Below are 20,423 nucleotides of genomic sequence, written 5' to 3' on the forward strand. Positions count from 1 at the left end.
TTATAGTTTGAGGATAAGCCAATTTAATTTGTAATAGGCACAACCTAATTTTGTTATTCGTCCTTTGAAAGAACGTTTATTAAAAGAATACAAAGAAAAAAGATTTTAGACATCTTACTGTTTTGGTTTCATTGAGATTTCGAAAATTCAAGAGACAAAAAATAAGACACAATAATTATGGGCTTAGGGGTTTCTTTGGTAAGGAAAAGTCTTGATGTAGGTCCCTCCCACCATTACGAGACTCCTTCTATAAATGAAGCTTCATCTTGTAGATGCCAGAAGCACCATATCCATCATTCCCTTAATCATTCCTTTCCTAGCTACTTGAGTTATGGCATTTGCAATGATGCTCTGTTTCTACTTGTTCTTTCTTTCTCCTTCCCTTTCTTCTTCTCTCAACCCCCCTTTTTGTAATTCTCATGACTCCTCTGCCATTCTCCATTTCAAACACTCTTTCTCTCTCAATCACTCAGCTTCAATTGAGTGTGATGAGTATTTTGATGACCACTCCTATGCCTTTCAGCTTAGGAACTCATCTTACCCAAAGACGGCTTCATGGGGGAATGATTCCAATTGCTGCTTGTGGGATGGGGTCACGTGTGACTCCATGTCAGGCCATGTGATTGGCCTTGATCTCAGTTGTAGCTGGCTTCAAGGTGAACTCCATCCTAATAGTAGCCTCTTCCAGCTTTCTGATCTCCAATCACTCAACTTGGCTTTCAATAATTTTAGTTGGTCTCTCATATCATCTCAATTTGGTGAGCTTTCCACTCTCATGCATCTAAACTTAAGCCACTCACGTTTTATTGGTGAAATTCCTTCCAAAATATCAAAATTGTATAAATTGGTCTCTCTTGATTTGTCACGGAATTGGCTTTCCTTTTATGATCAATTTTTGAGTTTAAGAGTTGAACCATCCACTTGGAAGAATCTCATTCTAAACATGACTGATCTACGAGAACTTAATTTAGATTATGTAAATATGTCTTCTATTCCACCAAGCTCCTTGTCATTACTCATGAATTTGTCATCCTCTTTGGTCTCCCTTAGACTTCATGATACTAAGTTGCAGGGGAATATCACAAGTGACGTTCTCTGCCTAAAAAATCTTCAGAACTAGACTTATCATGGAATAGAAATCTCAATGGTCAACTTCCAAAGTCCAATTGGAGCTCTCCTCTTTCACTTTGGATCTTGGTGACACATCTTTCTCAGGAACAATGTCTAACTCCATTGGCCAGTTGAAATATCTTAATCATTTGGATCTAAGTTGGTGTAAATTTGAAGGGTAGGTTCCTACAGACTTCAAGAATCTCACCCAACTAACTTATTTGGGCATTTCTTCTAACAAGTTTAGTGGTGAGATCTCATTCCTTTCAAACCTACAACATCTCACTTACTTAAGACTAGGACAAAATAATTTTTTTGGTGAAATCCCATCTGAAATGTCACAGTTGTCTAAATTGGCCTCACTTGACTTGTCTTGGAGTTCTGGTATAATGGGGAGCTCATTACTTAGACTTGAACCATCTACTTGGGAAAAGCTGATTCTAAACTAAACCAATTTAAGGGTACTAAGGTTAGATTATGTGAACATGTCCTCCATTACACCAAACTCTCTTTCTCATCTTATGAATTTGTCGTCATCTTTAATTTATCTTTCTTTTGAAGAAACTTCTTTGCAAGGTGATATCACAAATAGCATTTTCTATTTAGAAAATCTTAAATATCTAGACATGAGTTGGAATACAAATGCAAAGGTTCAACTTTCAAAGCTCAACTGAAGCTCTCCTCTAAGGGGTTTGGTTCTTGAGGGGACACCTTTCTCAAGAGAGATACTAGATTCTATAGGCCATTTGAAGTCTCTTGAAGACCTAGATCTCAAAAATTTCCAATTTGAAGGGCCTATTCCTCCAAGTTTCAAGAATCTCACTCAACTCGCCATTTTGGACCTTTCGTCAAGCAAATTTAGTGGTGGGATCTCATTCCTTTCAACACTTGTAAATCTCACTTGGATAAATCTTTCCAATAATAACTTTAGTGGTCAAATCCCATCCCTTTCCAACCTTGAATGTCTTCATGAGTTAGATCTTTCAAACAATAATTTTAGTGGTGGGGTCTCATTTCTTTCAACACTAGTAAATCTCACTTCCTTATCTCTTTCCAATAATAGTTTTAGTGGTCAACTCCCATCATCACTTGGAAATATTGAACATCTCCAATACTTAGATCTTTCAATGAATAATTTTAGTGGTGGAATGTCGAATGTATTTGGGAAGCTTAGTGAATTACGCTATTTGGAACTCAATAATAATAATTCCAGTGGTCAAGTTCCTTCATTCCTTTCAAATATGAGTGTTGAATTTCTTGATCTTAGCTTTAACGAGTTAGAAGGAAACCTCCCAATTCCATTCTTTGGAGCTGAATTTTTTTCAGTCTCAAACAATAAATTTAAGGGAGATATTTCCTTTCTATTTTGCAATGCAAGCTCACTTGAGATACTCAACTTGTCTCACAACAACTTGTCAGGCCCTATTCCACAATGCCTTGTTGCCCTCCCAAATCTCTCTGTTCTAGATCTACAGATGAATAATTTTTCTGGAACTTTACCGAACAATTTTTCAAAGAGTAATGTCCTGCAAACTTTGCATTTCAACAGCAACCGATTCAAGGGATCATTGCCTATGTCTTTGGGTCATTGTACTCAGCTAGAAATATTTGATGTTGGACAGAATGAGATTGAGGATACACTTCCTTGTTAGCTTGATGCTTTACTAGAGTTGCAAGTACTTGTTTTAAGAGATAATAGGTTTTATGGGGCCATTCCTAGTTCCAATACCAAGAATCCATTTCCTAAGTTAAGGATTTTTGACATTTCCAACAACCACTTTAATGGATCTTTGCCAACAACATACATCAAGGAGCTTAAAGGAATGATGAAAATAGATAGTATTGAAGTTGGTGCGCAATACATGGGAAATAAAAATTATTCTATTTATAAGGATTCAGTGGTGATCACATGGAAAGGTTACACCATAGAGTTGGAAAGGATCTTGACAATATTCACCACCATTGACTTGTCAAGTAATAAATTTGATGGGGAGATTCCAATTGCCATTGGAGAGCTACATGCACTAATAGGGCTAAACCTCTCCCACAATAGAATCACTGGTTCTATTCCAAAATCAATGGGGAATTTGACAAGTCTAGAATGGTTAGATCTATCATGTAACAAGATTGTGGGTGAGATTCCTCAAGAATTGACAAATCTCAACTTTCTTGCTGTTTTGAACCTTTCACAAAATCAGCTTGAGGGGAACATACCAAGAGGTAAACAATTTGATACATTCCAAAGTGATTCATATGAGGGAAATGTAGGATTGTGTGGTGTTCCATTGTCAAAAACTTGCAATATTAAGGATGGATCTTCATCAACTTTTGAATCTCATGAGAAATTTGGATTTGATTGGAAACCAGTAGCCTTGGGATATGGATGAGGAATGGTATTTGGAATCCTCATGGGATATGTTGTGTTCTCAATTGGGAAACCTTATTGGCTTGTTAAAATTTTTGGAAGTCAACATATGAAACAAGCAAAAGGGACAAGAAGGAGGGCTCATGCACATTGAAGAAGAATGAGGCAGCTAGAGATTGGGGATTTGGATGTTGTTGTGGTTTCATTGTCTTTTTTTTTTTGGTTCTTTGTTTGGCTTGTTGTATCATGTCAATTAAGTATTGTACTGACAATAAGATCAGCGTATTATGTTTTCTTTTAAATGTAATAGCCTGAATATTTTTTTATGTAATTTAAGTGATTTGTTATCACTATCGTTTTTTTTCAACGTGTTTTGAAGTATGAGCAACATTGGTTAGTTTCTTTATTATTTCATTTAAACTAGCAGACCATCGGAAAAATAAAAATAATTAAGATTCTATTACAAAATCTGAATTACATTCAATCTTATTATTGCATTGTTTTTATAAAACAATATTATTATTACATAAGTTGGTCTGTCTTCAAACATCATAGCGTATCTTACATATTTTCCAAATCTGTCTTACGAACATTTTAAATTTACAAAAGAAAAAAAATCCAAATTACCAATTGTATGTGATTACTCAAATTTCAGATTAATTACTAATAATGATAGTTAATTATTATTAATTTTGAGCATCAGGCCATCAGACATTCATTACTTTGTTCATGTATAATTATTTCAGATTTGAAATTTGATGCTAATTTAAATTATAAACAGAAAGTCCTTGAATTTGTATCCAAAAAAGAAAAAAAAAAGAAAAGCCCTTACATTTGATTCCCATCAAATCCTAGTCACATATGGTCAATAAAATTTGTTAATATGGGACCCATTTTGAAAATTCTTTATAAGATGACTCTGCAAACCATTATTCACGGCACCTTAATTCTTCTACACATGTGACATATCATAAAAGGTCCATGACTGATCGACTTTTTTTTCTTTGTAATTTTAGCAAAATGAAATGAAGATCTTTGTATTTTACTCTAAATTCTATGAGAATGATCAATTTAACGAAATTATGATCGAGACAATTTGAAGGAATTTTAAATTTTGAGGACATAAATTCTTTAATGAGTTAGGTGCAATCTCCCCCTCCTTCATGGAGCCTCAATCTCAACAGTTATTGAATTTCTCACGGCAATAGTCATAATTTGTAAGTTTGATCGTGATCAAGCTAATCGTTATGAAATTATTACATTTTTATCTCAATATTAAAATATTATATAAGAAACCAAAGACCTAATATATAAACTAATATATAAATTTAAATAAGTTAATATACATTCATATTCACAAATTGAACTCAAAATAAGTAGTTGATATAATAATCAATAATCACAGTGTTCATGTAACATTAGCATTTAGAAAACTGATTAACTCCAATTTGATAAATATGTAGAGGCTTCAAGCACCAATTCTTAAGATGATAGATTATGTTAACATTGCACCATTATATTTTAAAATTTCTTCATATATGATAATAACTCTTATTAATAATATGGGACACTATTTTGAAATTTCATCATACACCTTCTTGCACATCATTCACTGTCTAAAAGGTCAATACTTACATATTTCACACAGATAAATAATAAAAAATTTATTATTATAAAATTATAAAATAGCAGAAAAAAGATTTAATAAAAGGACTTTTGTTTCCTTGCTATAAGTGGGCTCATTCTTCCATATTAAATTTATTAAAAAGTACATGACAATTTTTTTTATGCCCTTCGGATTATTTCAATATTTTTTAATTCGTAGGGACTAATCTTTTGTCTTCCTTATTTTTTAAAAAAATTGTTCAAATAATTTGTAGAAAATGATGCGTTCACTTTTTTTCATATGAGGTTCCTTTAATACAATTTAATGTGCATCACATCACAAATAAAAGTCTCTGTACAAGTTGTGATTATTTGTTTAATATTTGCCTATATTATAAAGAAGAGTTTGTAGTCAAGAAAGAGCCACCAAGGTTCGTTAATTTTTTTTTCAGCAATTAGTTTCATTATTTGTGGGTCATTTATATGATAGTTGAAAAAAATTCCACATCCACCCCTCCCCCGCTAGTTTTTCTTTGGAGGGGGGAGAAATCCATATCTTTTTTCTTGAAATATCAGTGGAAAAAAAATATCCTTAAATCCAATTAATATCATCTATCTTTTGTATCAGAATTTTCTCATGTCATGCATTGATAAAAAAGATTGAATTTATTAAAAGGGTTAAATCCTTAATTGGATTGCCAAATTTTAGGGGATTTTCTGTTATCATAAGGGTTGTTGTTGATAGGTTATCTAAATCTGGACATTTTATTCCTTCAAGGGCTTCTTACCCTAGTCAACAGGTTGCAGATGCATTTGTCAATAATATAGTCATGTTATGTGGAATTCCTCCTCCCATTGTTTCAGATAAGGACAAGGTCTTACTTATAGTTGGGAATATGGGTAGGCCCGACCCTTGAGCCCAGTTGTCCATTTTCAGTTTCTTTTTTGAGGCCCAGCCCTTATGTAAAGGACTCATGGCCGGGCCTGGAAGCCTTGTTCAAAAAAATAAAATAAATTAAAATAAAATTAGACATTATAAATTAATTAAAATATTTTGAAATTAAAAAAATTAAAATTCACACAATATTTTAAAAATTAAACATTATATTTAGAAATCTAAACAACACACATTCATCAATCAAAACTCAAATCCTACTTATCCTTATCATCTACAAATAAAATATTAGATCCCTTCGATGTAAGCGTACTTGTTGAAGATGGAGGTGAAAATTTAATGTCAATTACTTTTACAACTTCTTCTTGATCACCTACAATAAATAGTAACCAAATTATGTCATTGTAAATCAAATATATGTATGTATGTGTATATATGTATAAAATAATCAGGTTTATCAGGACTTGGAGGATTGCTCGGGCTCAAGCCCTTTTTCACAGGGTTTATCAAGGCCAGGCCCTCAAGCCCGATTCCTTTGAAAAAAAATAATTTTCAAAGCCTGAACCCTTATTTAAACAGGACTTACAAGTTCGACCTTCCAAACCTGACCCTTATTATCGACTCTAATCTTACTCAATTTTGGCAGCAACTGTTAAAGTTGCAAGGTACCCATTTGAAATTGAGCTTAGCTTTTACCATCGTCAACCGGATGGGCAAAGTGAATCTTTCAACAAATGTTTAGATATGCATCCATGGTGCTTTGTGTTCAGTAGGTTGTAGAGGCATTTGACAATAATATGGTCCAGTTTCTCTCCATTCTCTATTTTCCTTTCTCTCTCTTCTCTCATCTCTCTTTCCTATTCCCCTATACTTTATTTTCTCCTTTATTTCTCTCTTCCTGTCTTTCTACAATATCATTTTGCTGCCCTTCCAAAGTCCCCAACCTTATGAATCTTCCTATACTTTATAAAATGACGATGTATAGGTCCTCTCTCTCAAGATGAATTGTCCTCTGTTCAAAACTTGTAAGAAAGGAACAATATAAGTTTTCAGTCTTCTAAATGAATTGAAAAAATCACTATTTTGAGGGGAATTATTGTCAAGATTAATTTAAAACCGCTTAAAAGGGCAAGTAAATAATCCAACATTCTAACTTTCATATACTACATTTTGGGACAAGAGCTGAAGGACAGGGAACTGTGATAAGTTGGGAGTAGAAGTGAAACAGTAAAAAGAAGAAAGTAAATAAAAAGGTAATTAGTGTCCATTTAGTCTTTATTGCAATATTTTAATCTTACATCTGAACATAGGAACCGAGTAACAGCAAGACACTCACTCAAAGGAGAAATATACAATTAAAATGAAGTTAATGGATAATTTTGTTTGTGACAATGATGAGGCCCGATAACTTACTTAGGCCTGTTTAAATCAGTTTTATGCTTCAGCACGTCCACATTAACACAAATTTTACTGCTACTTTTAAATTAAACTTTCGCCCACCCAATTCAAGGGAAATTTTGCACAAATGCAAAATACATTTCCATGTCATTAGTTTCCATAAATATGACAAACAATAGTCACCATTTTAATGAAGTTGAAGCCGGTGAAATTGAATTTACCATCTCATAGACATAAGCAAGCTCTGTCATTATGCATGAAACTGCTTGCCAGAGAGCTAAACACCAATAAATCATTTAGACTTTGACATAATCGTACACATGCACGCTTCAAGAAGAAAGATTTGCACCTACTCAATGATATTCAACTTCAAGCACGTCAGTTCTTCTCGTAGACCTTTAGAAATTCCAACTTCAAACATCTTGTTTATCAAATACTCTAATAGATGTAAAGAATACAAAACAAGAAATAGTTTTTTTTATCAACAGGTAAAAGCAAACATTGATTCACAGCAAATGTGAACAAGAAAAAATTAGCATGCATTCTTCATGCCAGCATCTGAATAAGAAACTGAAAGTTTAAAGACATGTTAGGAAAATTCACTTTCAAAAGAGCTGTCCAATCAAAGCTGGTGCATATCGAGCTTGGGGAATCAAATTTCTTCGGTGCTGAAATTAAATATCTAAAAATATTAGTATGCAGGGAATGCAGAACAGAGAAGCATCGAAAGTAAATTTTAGTAAACAATTTTTTCATTGTACCGAATCATGTTGGCCTATCTTCGAATAACAGTAGTTTGCGCTTTCAAGAACCCAGCATAGCAGAATGAAAACCACTCTACTTCAACGACTAATGCAAAATTTCGACCCATGCAATTAGCAAACATATATAGTTAGTGTTGTGCACATCATGCTTTTTTCAATTACCTGAAGGTCTTGAGACTCTTGAACATTACTGAAACTAAAGAAGAGAACTTCACAAATAGTCCTATAAGTATCACGTCCCAAAAATTAAGAGTAACTGGCACAGGATGTGAACCACATCGCACATCCCTCAAGCTTTAAATCGAGAGATTTTTCAATTATTAAAACATAATTATATTTATATTAATTTATAACATGCACAACCATTTTCATCTTAATAAAAGTTTTAATATTTTTGAAGAAATTTTGGCAAAACCTCTCCTATAAATAGGATCTCCCGAAAACTCTACAACACAATATTTTACACAAAAGATCATTTTAATTAAGAGCTTAGCTCCTTCTAGCCAGTAGACAGAATATACAATAAAATAAAGAACCTAACTATAACCTATGTGGAGCACCTAGATATAAATTTACAAAAATAAAATTTCATAACTCAAATTTTACATAAAAAAAATTTAACCTTAGGTCCTTCCATTCTAGTCAATAATAAATCCCCTCAATATTTATCAGCAAGAGGTTCAGCATTGGCCACACTATCTGGACCAAAATCATTTACAGTGAATAACATCCTAATAGCAAATAATTAAACATGAATAAAAAAAAGCTAATAATAATTATGTAAGTTAAAAAAAACAACGATCTCCATAAAAATTTAAACAAATTCAGAATAAAAGATTCTACATAACTTTAAATGAAATCTTAAACCATTAAGTTATCACATCAAACACTGTTATCACTTAATTTCAAGGAAGCAAATAAATGAAACAAATAATTAAAAACAAATTATTAATTAAAACTAATGTGATATAAAATCATTAAATAATCAATTTCATATTTATAGTAACTTATCAAAACAATTAACAAACGTGGACACACAATCCACGAGGATAAGTAACCAGACGTGGTTGAAGCCACGAAATAGACGTGGACACACAATCCATGAAGGTAAGTAACCAGACGTGGTTAAAGTCATGAAATAGATGTGGACACACAGTCCACAAGAATAAGTAACCAAACGTGGTTGAAGCCATAAAACAGACGTAGGTACGAGACCCACGAATATCAAACATGATAATAAAACTCACAAAAATAGAACTAACTAGTCATTCACCATGGTGTGCCAAGGACTAACGGAACTGGCGTTAGCAACCAATGTTCTGTATACAGTCCCTTCTTAAATTCACTTTCAGACATGCGAGAAAATCATCACTTTTAAAAATATAATTTTTCTTCCAAATATCAAACTCACATGAAATGTATAAAAACATCGATTTATCTGAATATGAAAATTCATAACTAATATCTCATAAATTGGTTATCAATTTTCATAGTTGACTTTATCAATTAAAGGATTACCAGAATTTGTAAAAACATTTTCATCAATAAGAAAAATATAAGTCATGACTCCAAGAAGCTAAACAATTCAATTAACATAAGTAGCTAAAGCAAGAGAAATATATAAGTATATGTAAATTATTAAAAACAATATTTTAATAAAGAAAAATTTCTAATATATAAATTGACTAGGACATTATTCACTTACTTAAAATATTCCCAAGATTCAAAGTTCCCCTCTTATACCTTCAATCAAATTTCTTCTCTTATAAACACCCTATAAAATATATCAAGGTCTTAGTTAACACTGAATAAGTTCAAGAGTTCCCTCCCAACATTATCACCCCCAACTATAATAGATTTGAAATTTTTAAACCAAGACTTTACATATAAAAATTGCTCAATAGCCATTGCTAATTACTCCATTAAATTAAGTTTTTTGTTAGGACACCAAGAACCACACAATAAAGCTTTTTAACTTTCAACTAGCTATACACATATCCCTACCACGCTTTATTGTTAAATTTCTTTATAATATTCAAGTTAGGTTCAAATTAGATATACTTATATGTGAGTTAGTTAAATCTCAAAATACATCTTCAGACAAAATTCCTTCTAGCAAGCATTTTATCAAACACTTCATAAGCATTAAGTCATAAACTAATACTAACTTTTCCTTCATCGATTCCAACTTTCAAAATTTACAATGAAGATATTTAAATCCTTCAAACTCCAATATATATATATATATATGCCTTAATAGAAAATTAATCTCAACCACATAAGTCCCAATTCTTATCTATGCATTTCACATGGTTAAACGAAAATAAAAGTCCACAACTTAGCCAAAACACACGCACAGGACAGCAAAAAGAGAACTTAAAGTTCTATACCTCATATTACCAACTAGAGACAGAGAAGGGAAGGAGAACTCGAAACTCATGCTGAACAGGGGAATGGAGACTTTCAGTTATTGCAGCAATAGAGGAAGAAAAATAAAAGGACCAACAGCAACCTCTTTCAGTACAAAGAATTTTCAGCTAGATTCCAGCTGAATCACGTTGACAGCAGCAAAAAGAGGAAGAAGAAGGTGTAGCTCAGCAACTGTGAAGGAGGAGGAGGAGGAGGAGAAAATCTGAAGCACTCCCACCAGCACGCCGACGATGAGTAAAAAGAGAGGAAGTCGGACGGGAAGCAGAGTAGGGAGAACTGAAATTCGAGGTTCACACGCACACCGGACGACGTCACAGCAAGGGAGGGGAAAACGATCGACGACACACCTAGGAGAACTCGCGACTCAAACTCTTAGCAGCCGCGGACGAAACTCTGGACTCATCAGTACCGGCGACAGCTGAAAACCAAGAAGGAAGTACAGGGGAGAAGCTTCCCGATCGGTCTCCATTGGCGGTGAAGAATTAGAGCGTTCGTGTCGGTGAAGGAAAGGAAGGAAATGGATTGGACGAGCGCTCTGTTTTCGCGTAAGTGATATAAATTCTGAACAAAATGAATAATTGGGAAAACTACAAGAATATCACAAGGAAAAATTACAAAAATTGGCACAAATTTTTTTTATAATTTAAAACAAGATAAAATTACATTGTTTTTAAATAAAATTCAAACTCTGGCCCTTAAAATTTTAAGATAAGTTTCTCTAAATTATCCCTCTTTACTTGTTATAAAACTAATTTAAATAAAATATTAGTTGAGAGAAAAATTAATTTACATTAACTTTAAAAAATTTGGGTCATTACAATAAGAAATTTAGTCCGATTAGTGAGAGAAAAGAAAAAAGGAATTGAATTAATCTGTTAACTTCAGCAAGTAAGGAATGTCCTTCACAGATTTCAGGGTTTTGTGTAAAGAAGCAACCAGTTCTTCTGAGCAAACAAAGAAAAATATCTATTTTCCACCAAAGAAAATTTGCATTTAATGGTTAATTGAAAATTCAGTGGATGTACAGAGGGATTTTATATTAGGAAAATAATATTGTAGTTTAACCTCATTCCCATGAATCTGAAGCTAACAAAATTATAGCGAGAGCTTATACCAGGTGGTGTCACACACTGCATGAAGTAGAAATGGTTAGTTATGCATGCTACGACATTGGCATAATCTAAATTTGAAAGCAACAAACCTTATTCATGACGTACAGAATCTCTTGTGATTGATGCATTGCCAGATTCCTTTTATTCGAGAGTGTCTACAATCCTCTCTCTCTAATATTGCAAGAAGGCCACTGCTGGCCCGAACTTGCACTTCACTTCTCATGTCCATCATGGAATTCAACTGCAGTTGCAACAAGGAAGTAAGAACATGGAAACACACAAGAAGTTTAGAAAACTGAGATTGACAGCAGAAATCAAACAAAATGATTGGGTAAGCAAACATAGGAATATTACACATTTAGATCACTTTACAAAATCAAAGGAAGGGCCTTCAGTAAGAACACATATTGAAAAAGAGACCATATAAAATACCTAGTTAACTTAAGCAAAGAACATAAAACAAATTTATCAACAATAAAAGTTCCTTAATTTTCATAGTGATGAGAGATTAAATATACAATGTACCCTGTGGGTCCAGCTATTAAATGCTCACCAGTTTTTGGAATCATGTCTTTATGCAAGTAACAAATAGTCCAAGAACAAAGACTACAATTACTAACCATGTGCATGCATTTATGTTAGTTACTGGATGACAACCTCAGGAAATGGACCATCCATTGTTATGATATCCTTAGACATAGATGATCGAGCACAATACTAGATATATCCTGACTCATGTAGCAAATCCTCTCCGTGACATTTAATCCATCATCCATTCCTGCTACCTGAAGATAGATTAATTTTCCATTCGCGGTAGGTTCATGAAAAAGGTGTCATAATATCAATAATAGTTATATGTGTTCTGATTAAATAAACTGGAATTTAATATGAGAATTGAGAAGTTTTGATGAAGCTACTATAAAATTATAGGGTAGCACCTAGATTAAATAATAATAATAATAATAACAACAGTAATAATAATAATAATAGCCTACTAGTTCACTGCCATTACGCACCTGATTTGGATAATTAAAAAAGAATATACATTAAAGTTAACAGAGGAAACTCTCCTGCATACACGTCAGCACATGTAGTAACAGAGGTGATGATACCCGGTCGCCATTATATATGCTAAAAAGGATGGCCCTAAACATCCACCATTATTTGGTAAAAAATAAAAAAAACATCCACCATTAACTAGAAGGTGTCTACAAATCACTAAACGTCAACCAAGAATACAACATAGGTCTTTTGTTACTTTTGTAAGTGAAACCACTTTAATTTTGATGCGTTGCAAAGAGCAAACATATCATTGTGAATTATGAAGAACGGACATCCAAGTTTAGTATTTATATATTTCAACACCAAAAAGATACAAAACCATATCTTCCCTTCAAGATCATGACAACTTCAATACCAGTGCCATGCTTGTACATAGCTAAATATTGAGATTTTCACAAGCTTTACTGTAGGAGCATTGTCTACTTGACCATCTGCATCACTTAAATAGTTACCTCAACCACATAATAAGCATTATACCACTTCGTTGCAAAGCAGACAAGAGGGCTTATCCACATTTAGTGCTGCTGTAAATGACCAAAGGGTTCGCTTGATATTTTACTGTAAAAAGATATTATAGCTATGAGATACATAAAAAAGTAGAATGCCACAACTACCAAATAAAAAACTCAACCTAAAGTCAAGAATGATAGATATTGATGCTACGAAACATACATGCAACGTGAGACCTAGGAGGAATATAGAAATAATATTCAAATATAAAACCAAATGAGCAGAAATTTCATAGGTCTTGTGAAGAAACTATTTGAGGCATCCCGTTAGCAGCTTAAAAGTAGGCATCGACTCAGACGGAAATGAGCAACAAAATGATGCCATTGTCAAAATCAGTCGCATTGTAAATGAAGAGGAGTGCGACTCTGAAGCTAATAGTCTTAACACTGAAAAATTCAATGAAGGTCCTAAAATTGAAAACGTTGATCATTCCCAGTCTCTTATTCTGTAGGATAAACAGACAGACTTGCTTCAGGAGTTCGGGTTGAACTTCTACCCGTCACACGCATTAAAACTTAAGCTTCAAGATTCCCCCAGATAGCGGTCTCAACAGGCCAAAATTGATTCCGTATTTGCTAGTTCGTGCTGTTGGAGATCAGTAGCAATGAAACTGAATTTCAAATTGGAATCTAGCTTAGTGATCATCTTTCCTAATCATACAATTCTTTTTTACGTCAAATTACTTTACAACAAAAAGAAAAAGAAAATCCCTCTTTTATTTTTACTTGGTTCCCGGGGGAACCGATCCGCCATGAGGCTTTGTTCTTCTGGAGCAAACGACTCCATAGAAGACACATAGCAACAGTGTGTTGGAACTTCAGTATCTCCGGAACGGAAAGGAAGCGAAGGGCTCGCTCTTATATATGTTTTTAGAGTGCTCTAAATTTAAACTTGCCAAATTAATCAAATCAAGTCAAAATATAACAGCTCTTGGTTAATGTTATAACAGCTGTCAATTTTTTTTTTAAAAACATAAATTGATTACAATTACAATTATAAATATTTAAATTTTGACAGTCTTACAATTGCTGTAAATTTTGAGTAATATAAATTGATTAAGTATTAAAGTTATAACTGCTGTGAACTTTTAAAAAATATAATATAAATTGATTGAACAGGATATCGATTAAAGCAATGGCATTTATATTTTGCCAGTCTTCCAATTAATTACAATAGCCGTAAATTTCAAAAAATATATATTGATTAATTATTAAAATTAAACAGTTGTCAATTTTTTACTTTTGTTAACATTATTGCCTTTTTACTAAAAAAGAAAAGTTGTCAAATCTCTGTCTTTAAAGACAGATTCCAAGCAACGGTCTTCTCTTGGCCTTTTTTTTTCCTGACCTGATCATCTCTTGGTCATTGGGCCATATACATGTTGGAATTAATTGCATTTTTTATTTCATCGTTTGTCCATCGTTTGGTTGGGCTTTATGTAGGAAAGCCCATTCGATTAAGAAACTTGGTTGGAGGAACAAAAAAGTAATTTGAATGCCTTAACTCAAGATCAAATATTAATTTTACCAACAAAAAATAAAATATTAATTGAATCAATTACTCAATAATTTAGTATTTCATCTATCTATTATTATAAATCACATTTAACTAAATTATATTTTCAATGAATTAGTTAATTTTCTTTAAAAGATCATATTTTTCTGTTTTTACCTTTTTTTAATATAGGCATTTGATAGGGTTAATTCGAGCATTGTCGTGCTTGATTGAAAGTAATTTTTTGAAAGACATTTTTTGCATTTATATGGATTTGAATTTAATACCTCATACTTAAGCAGCCATAACCCTTTTTACTATAACCAACTTCTATTGGTCATATTTACCCTTATTTAATTAAATATTTTAATTGAAAAACATTATTAATTACACCTCCTAATTAAAAATATTTTTTAAAAAAATTATCAATTACATCTTGAAATACCTAAGATACTTATAATAATTAATACCCACTAAATGCCTTATATTAAGTATCAAGAAATTATTTAGAAAGGTGGTCTATAATAGGGACATGGGTATTTTTAAGGGAGAATAACAGCTAGGTCCTAGAGTATTGAATTAATAATAATTAAGTCCCTAACAAAATAACCGTTGTATGGTTCCAATTATATAGTGATTGGTTTAAAATAATTGTTAAATATCCAAATTATATAACAGTTATTTCAAAATAACTGTTATATATACCCCTAATATATAATGGTTATTTTAAAATAATTAGATGTAATAACCTAAAAAAAAATTTAAAATATGTAATAATGTGTATTGATTGTAAATATAGTAATTATTGGAACAAATATGTCAACAAGGAAAGCTGGTGTTGTGGTGGCTGTGCAAGTATTGCTCTGATAGGTCCTAAGTTCAAATCTGCTGGAAGCCAGAAGGAGAATTATTTTTGCCTTTTTCCTCTGTGAAATTACCAATTTGCCCCTCTCTCAAATCTGATATATTCTCCTCTGCTCCTTCGATTTTTCCAGACTCGCGACTGAGAGAGAGAGAGAAAGGCTCTAATGTCGGTTCTTCTGCTTTACCTTCTCCTTCATCCTTCCGATTACAACTTCGCCGGCGTGTGTATGTTTGTCGCTGTTCCGTCCGGTATTGATCCAGCAAATCATGGCTTCTGTTCCTTTCTTCTCCTCTGTTTCAGCTCGCCGAAGCTCGTTCTTCTGCGCTGTCGGTGACTGTGTGGATGAGTGTAAGATGGTTTGCTTTCTTTTCCTTGTTTTATCAGTCACCGATCTGTTCATCTCTTCTCTGCACTCAACGATGATCTCCTTTCCTCCTCTGTACAGGCTCTGTTTTTCTTCCTCTCCCTGTTCGTGCGTTTGGGTTTATATGAGGTGAGGAGCTTTGATTTCTTTTCTTTTTCTTGGATAAATTCTGTGCGTGTGACTGGGTGAAGTGATAGAGATGAAATTTCAAATTTTTCTTTTGGTTCTGCCTTCGTCCGTGCTGTGTAGAAAATAAAAAAAATGAATGAAAATTCAAAGTTGAGTTCAAAAAAAAATATCTTATAGGTTCATGATGGTATATGTGGGTCTGAATTTTATGATAAAGTAATTTTTTTTTGGATTGATTGATTTTGAGGATTTGGTGGGATGAAGTTGGAAGGGAAGGGCTTAGGCATAAGATTGAGATTGGTGTTTATAAGGTGTTCGGTAAGATGCTTGTTTGAAGAGTTTTGCTAGATTTAGACTTTTCTGAAATTCTATTTAGTAGGATGAGCGGCATGACCGATTCAAATTTTTATTTATGTGAGTTTTAACTTGAGCATTGTAAGAAGTTTGATTCTTGAGTTATAGTGTGGTTAGCTGAACTTTTAGAAGATTTATGTTGAGTATTTTATAAATTCATACGAAAAAGGGGTGTTTATCATTCGACCTTAAGAATACATTTAAGATATTTGAGAAATGGGCAAAATAAGCATGATAAATTTAATTGTAGGTGTTTGGAAATTTTGCACCCAAGGTGTTTGACACAAGGTATAAGAAAAATCATATCTCATTTAAATAGAAGTTATGATTGGTATGATATGAGGTAACTTGGTGGTAAGTGATGATGTTTGGAGACCATTAAGATATAAATTTTGGTTTTTGAAATCTTGAATATTTCTAAGTGGTTGGGATTGTGTTGGTAATGGAATAAAGTTTATATAACTATAGGAAGCAAATTGAGGTTTCATTTATTCATATAGGGTATGTGGAAGATGAGTCTCTTGATAAGAATTGAGGAAGGAAATCATTGGGTTTGGAATTTAACAGGTAAGTGAATAGCATCCCATCATTTTTCAATTAAAGCAGTCTGTTTTTGAAAATATTACATTTTCATATAAATCATTTTTACAACTACGATAATTATTACGTACTTTGTTAATGAAATCATTTTGGTTCTAAAAATTTTAGAATGATGGTAAAAGTTAATTAAATTATGGTATATGCATGTATTTCCTTTACGAAATATATTTTCAAGATCGATGGAGGTATCTTTGTTTATTTTACTCTTGAAATTCTTGGTTACTCAACTAGTACAAGCTTATACATTTGCTATGAAACAATGTTTTGGCAAACTCTGAGATTTGAAATGATTCATGCGAGTTTGATATTGAGAACACAAAGTGTATTTCAACAATGATTATTCTCGCATGTTTGAAAAGTGATTTCACGAGGACTTTAAGCAGAACACTGTTGCTAATGGCAGTTCCGTTAGCCCTTGGTGCGCCTTGGTTAATGACTAGCTAGTTTGGTTTTTGTGAGCTCTGTTCTCACGTTTGTTATTCGCGAGCCTCGCACTTGCATTTGTTTCGTGGCCTTGAGCTGCGTTTGGTTACTTACCCTCGTAGATTGTGTGTCCACGTTTGTTTCGTAGCTTCGGCTGTGTTTGGTTATTTACCCTCGTGGACTGGTGTGTCCACGTTTGTTTTCGTGGCATAAGCCGCGTTTGGTTATTTTACCCTCGTGGACTGTGTGTCCACGTTTGATATTTGTTCTGCAAAAGTCCTTAAAAATATTAGCTTTTAATTGATTTATGAATAAATGCTTCATTAGTTTTATTTAATAAAGGGTACTTTTATTTATTTATTTATTTAATTTTCTTTACCAGCACAAAGAGTTGAACTGTTTTGTTAGTATCAATTTGGTGGTTTAGTACTTTGAAGTTATATGGAACTTCTTAATCTTCAAATTCATGATTATATTATATTGATTGTTTTCAGCTAGTATAATTGAATTTTCAATGCTTGCAGTTAGTAAGTTTGCTACTTTTACTCAATTATGAGTAAATTATCCTCCTTTAACATATCAGATTCGAGAAATTTTTATGCATTCATGTTTTATTATTATAATTAATATTTCTAGATATTGTGAGTTATTAATCTGAATTAATTTCCTTTCAATTATTTCACATAATAGTAAGTTTATTATTTTGCTCGGTTAAATTTTATTTTTGGGGATGCTATTCACTGGAAATTATTTTTGTCTCAGATTTATTAATTGACGCTGGACCTCTTGCCGACCTTTAAGGGCCTGCAACTATGCTGGATAAATATTTATTTTTGTAAATCCCTTCTCTTTTAAGGTAAATATTCAATTAGATGTTTTATTAAAAAAAATTTATGCTTTAGGAGCTCCACGTTAACTATAGTTAGGATCCTGATTTTTGTTCTATTATGTTGACTGTTTATATCTGGGAAACATAGTTTCAACCTGTTGAATGCATACTATAGTAATTTTTGTTATAGAGATTTCGGAAAATCTTATTTATAAAGAAAGTTTTGCCGAAATTTTTATAAATATTAAAACTTTTATTAAAACAATCATTGTTAAAGATATCATAATTTCAATAAAAATATAATTATGTTTTTTGAAAAGTGAAATTTTACTTAATTTGAGGCTTAAGGGATGTATAATATAATTCACATCCTATGCCGGTCACTCTCTGTTTTAGGGGTGTGACATTAGAAGACTTGTTTGGAATTTTTCTTTTCAAAATAGTTGTTGGCTATTCTCACAAGTATATGCTTTTGTTAAGAATGTGTGTCTATATTATCTAAAGTAGGAAAAAGTCCTACATTTAAAGTTTGAAAGTAATTCAATGGATCTATCTTTCCATAAGAAAGGATTACTAATAAAATGTTGAAATATGGTAAATATTAAGGTATTTACAAGATTAGAGACCGTTATATATGTTCAGACATTTCTTGCCCAAGGACACAGGAATAGATCATGCTGCAAAATTTCTACCTCCTTAAGATATACAGGACACATATCAAAATAACAGCAACTCCTCCTTTTTTGGGCTACTCTAACAGGTACTGCTCTAGCAAACATATCCATAGGAAATGATTTATTTTTGGAAGAGCTTTAACATTCCATATCATCTTCCAAGCGATTTATTATACGCTTCAACAGACCCATTTCAGCACTCTTACTAATCATGCAAGACAAGACTTCTGCCATTATGATAAAGATGTATGGAGACAAGGTTCACCTTGCCTCAAACCTCTCCCTGGAACAATAGGAACTAATGCAAACTCACTTGTCAAACCAGTTCTTCTATTCCTCAAATAATGAAAAATCTCGTGTAATAATGACATTATCATGTATCAATTTTCCAGGTATGAAAGACTCTTGACTTTGAGATATACAGAAGCTTCATAAGGGTTTTAGTCTATTAGCTAAGACTTTTGACGCAATTTTGTAAGAAAAATTTCATAAACATATGTCTAAATTGTGAAACATCGTCAGATTTTTCGACTTTTGGAATTGAAGTGACATTTGTCTAGTTAAGCTTAGCTATGGTACCCTTGCTTTCAAATAAATCTTGCACCATGCTACAAATTTCTTCTTTCACATCACTCTAAGAAGCTTGGAAAAACTTGCCATTAAACCCACCAGGTAGCTTTATTCCCTCCCAATTGACATACAGAATCATAAATTTCTTCTCTAAGAACAGGCCTCACCAGATCTGAATTCATATCTCTTGTTATTCTACAGTCAACATATTGTAGCACCTTACTAAATCCCAAGTAACAGAAGGCCAAAAGAGAACTTCATAATAAACAACAAATCATCCTAGAAATATCACTTTCTTCCTCCAACCATTTGATCATTCCTACCTTTTATCTTCAAAACAGTATTTCTCTGTCTTCTCTGGACTGTGGACAGGTGGAAAAAAAAAAATGGAATTCTTATACTCGATTGCAGCCAAGAAATTCTTGACCTTGGTCTCCAATATTCCTCCTCTCTCTGCCAAATTTTTCTACTTCTTCCATATTTCACAACTTATCTGCCGCGGAAGAACCATTAGAGTAGTCATCAACTTTTTTTTCTCATTAGTTCATCAATAAGTTTCTTATAAGGATATTCTCTTCTGCTCCATTCCTTTAACACCTTCCTGCAGTGATTCAACATTTTAATAACATCATTCACACCATTTCCAGCTTCCCATCTAACCTCTTTCCAACCTTGTCTCACCACTTCATTCAGCATAATCAGGATGAGTAGGCCACATATTCTAAAACTTAAATCTCTGTGGAGTGGTAAAACTCTTGTAGCACAGATCCACTTGTATCATATTATGGTCAGAACCAATAGCCTCAAGATGAAAAACCTGTGCTCTAGGAAATTTCTCCTTAAATCCACATTACCAAACACTATCAATTA

General features: G+C 32.7%; 1 protein-coding gene and 1 pseudogene across 1 annotated transcript; both read left to right on the forward strand.

The window, feature by feature from the left end:
- Positions 1-328: 328 nt before the first annotated feature.
- Positions 329-3,842, forward strand: LOC129319028 (receptor-like protein Cf-9; annotated as a pseudogene).
- On the forward strand, positions 2,259-3,497 carry LOC129317376 (receptor-like protein 33). The gene is made up of 2 exons (XM_054961709.1): positions 2,259-2,694; positions 2,779-3,497. The coding sequence occupies exons 1-2, from the start codon at positions 2,259-2,261 to the stop codon at positions 3,495-3,497; spliced, it is 1,155 nt and encodes a 384-aa protein (XP_054817684.1).
- Positions 3,843-20,423: the final 16,581 nt, after the last annotated feature.

The sequence above is a fragment of the Prosopis cineraria genome, unplaced genomic scaffold (assembly GCF_029017545.1).
Source record: "Prosopis cineraria cultivar Desert tree isolate PC_DT_omini unplaced genomic scaffold, ASM2901754v1 PC8, whole genome shotgun sequence".
In the NCBI taxonomy this organism is placed as follows: Eukaryota; Viridiplantae; Streptophyta; class Magnoliopsida; order Fabales; family Fabaceae; genus Prosopis; species Prosopis cineraria.

What these genes read in the sequence shown, in the direction of transcription:
- LOC129317376 (XM_054961709.1), top strand. Translation starts at nt 2,259, where the DNA reads ATGTCGAATGTATTTGGGAAGCTTAGTGAATTACGCTATTTGGAACTC. An exon ending in ATCATTGCCTATGTCTTTGG is followed by an intron (nt 2,695 to 2,778) that starts GTCATTGTACTC and finishes ATGCTTTACTAG; the next exon opens with AGTTGCAAGTACTTGTTTTA.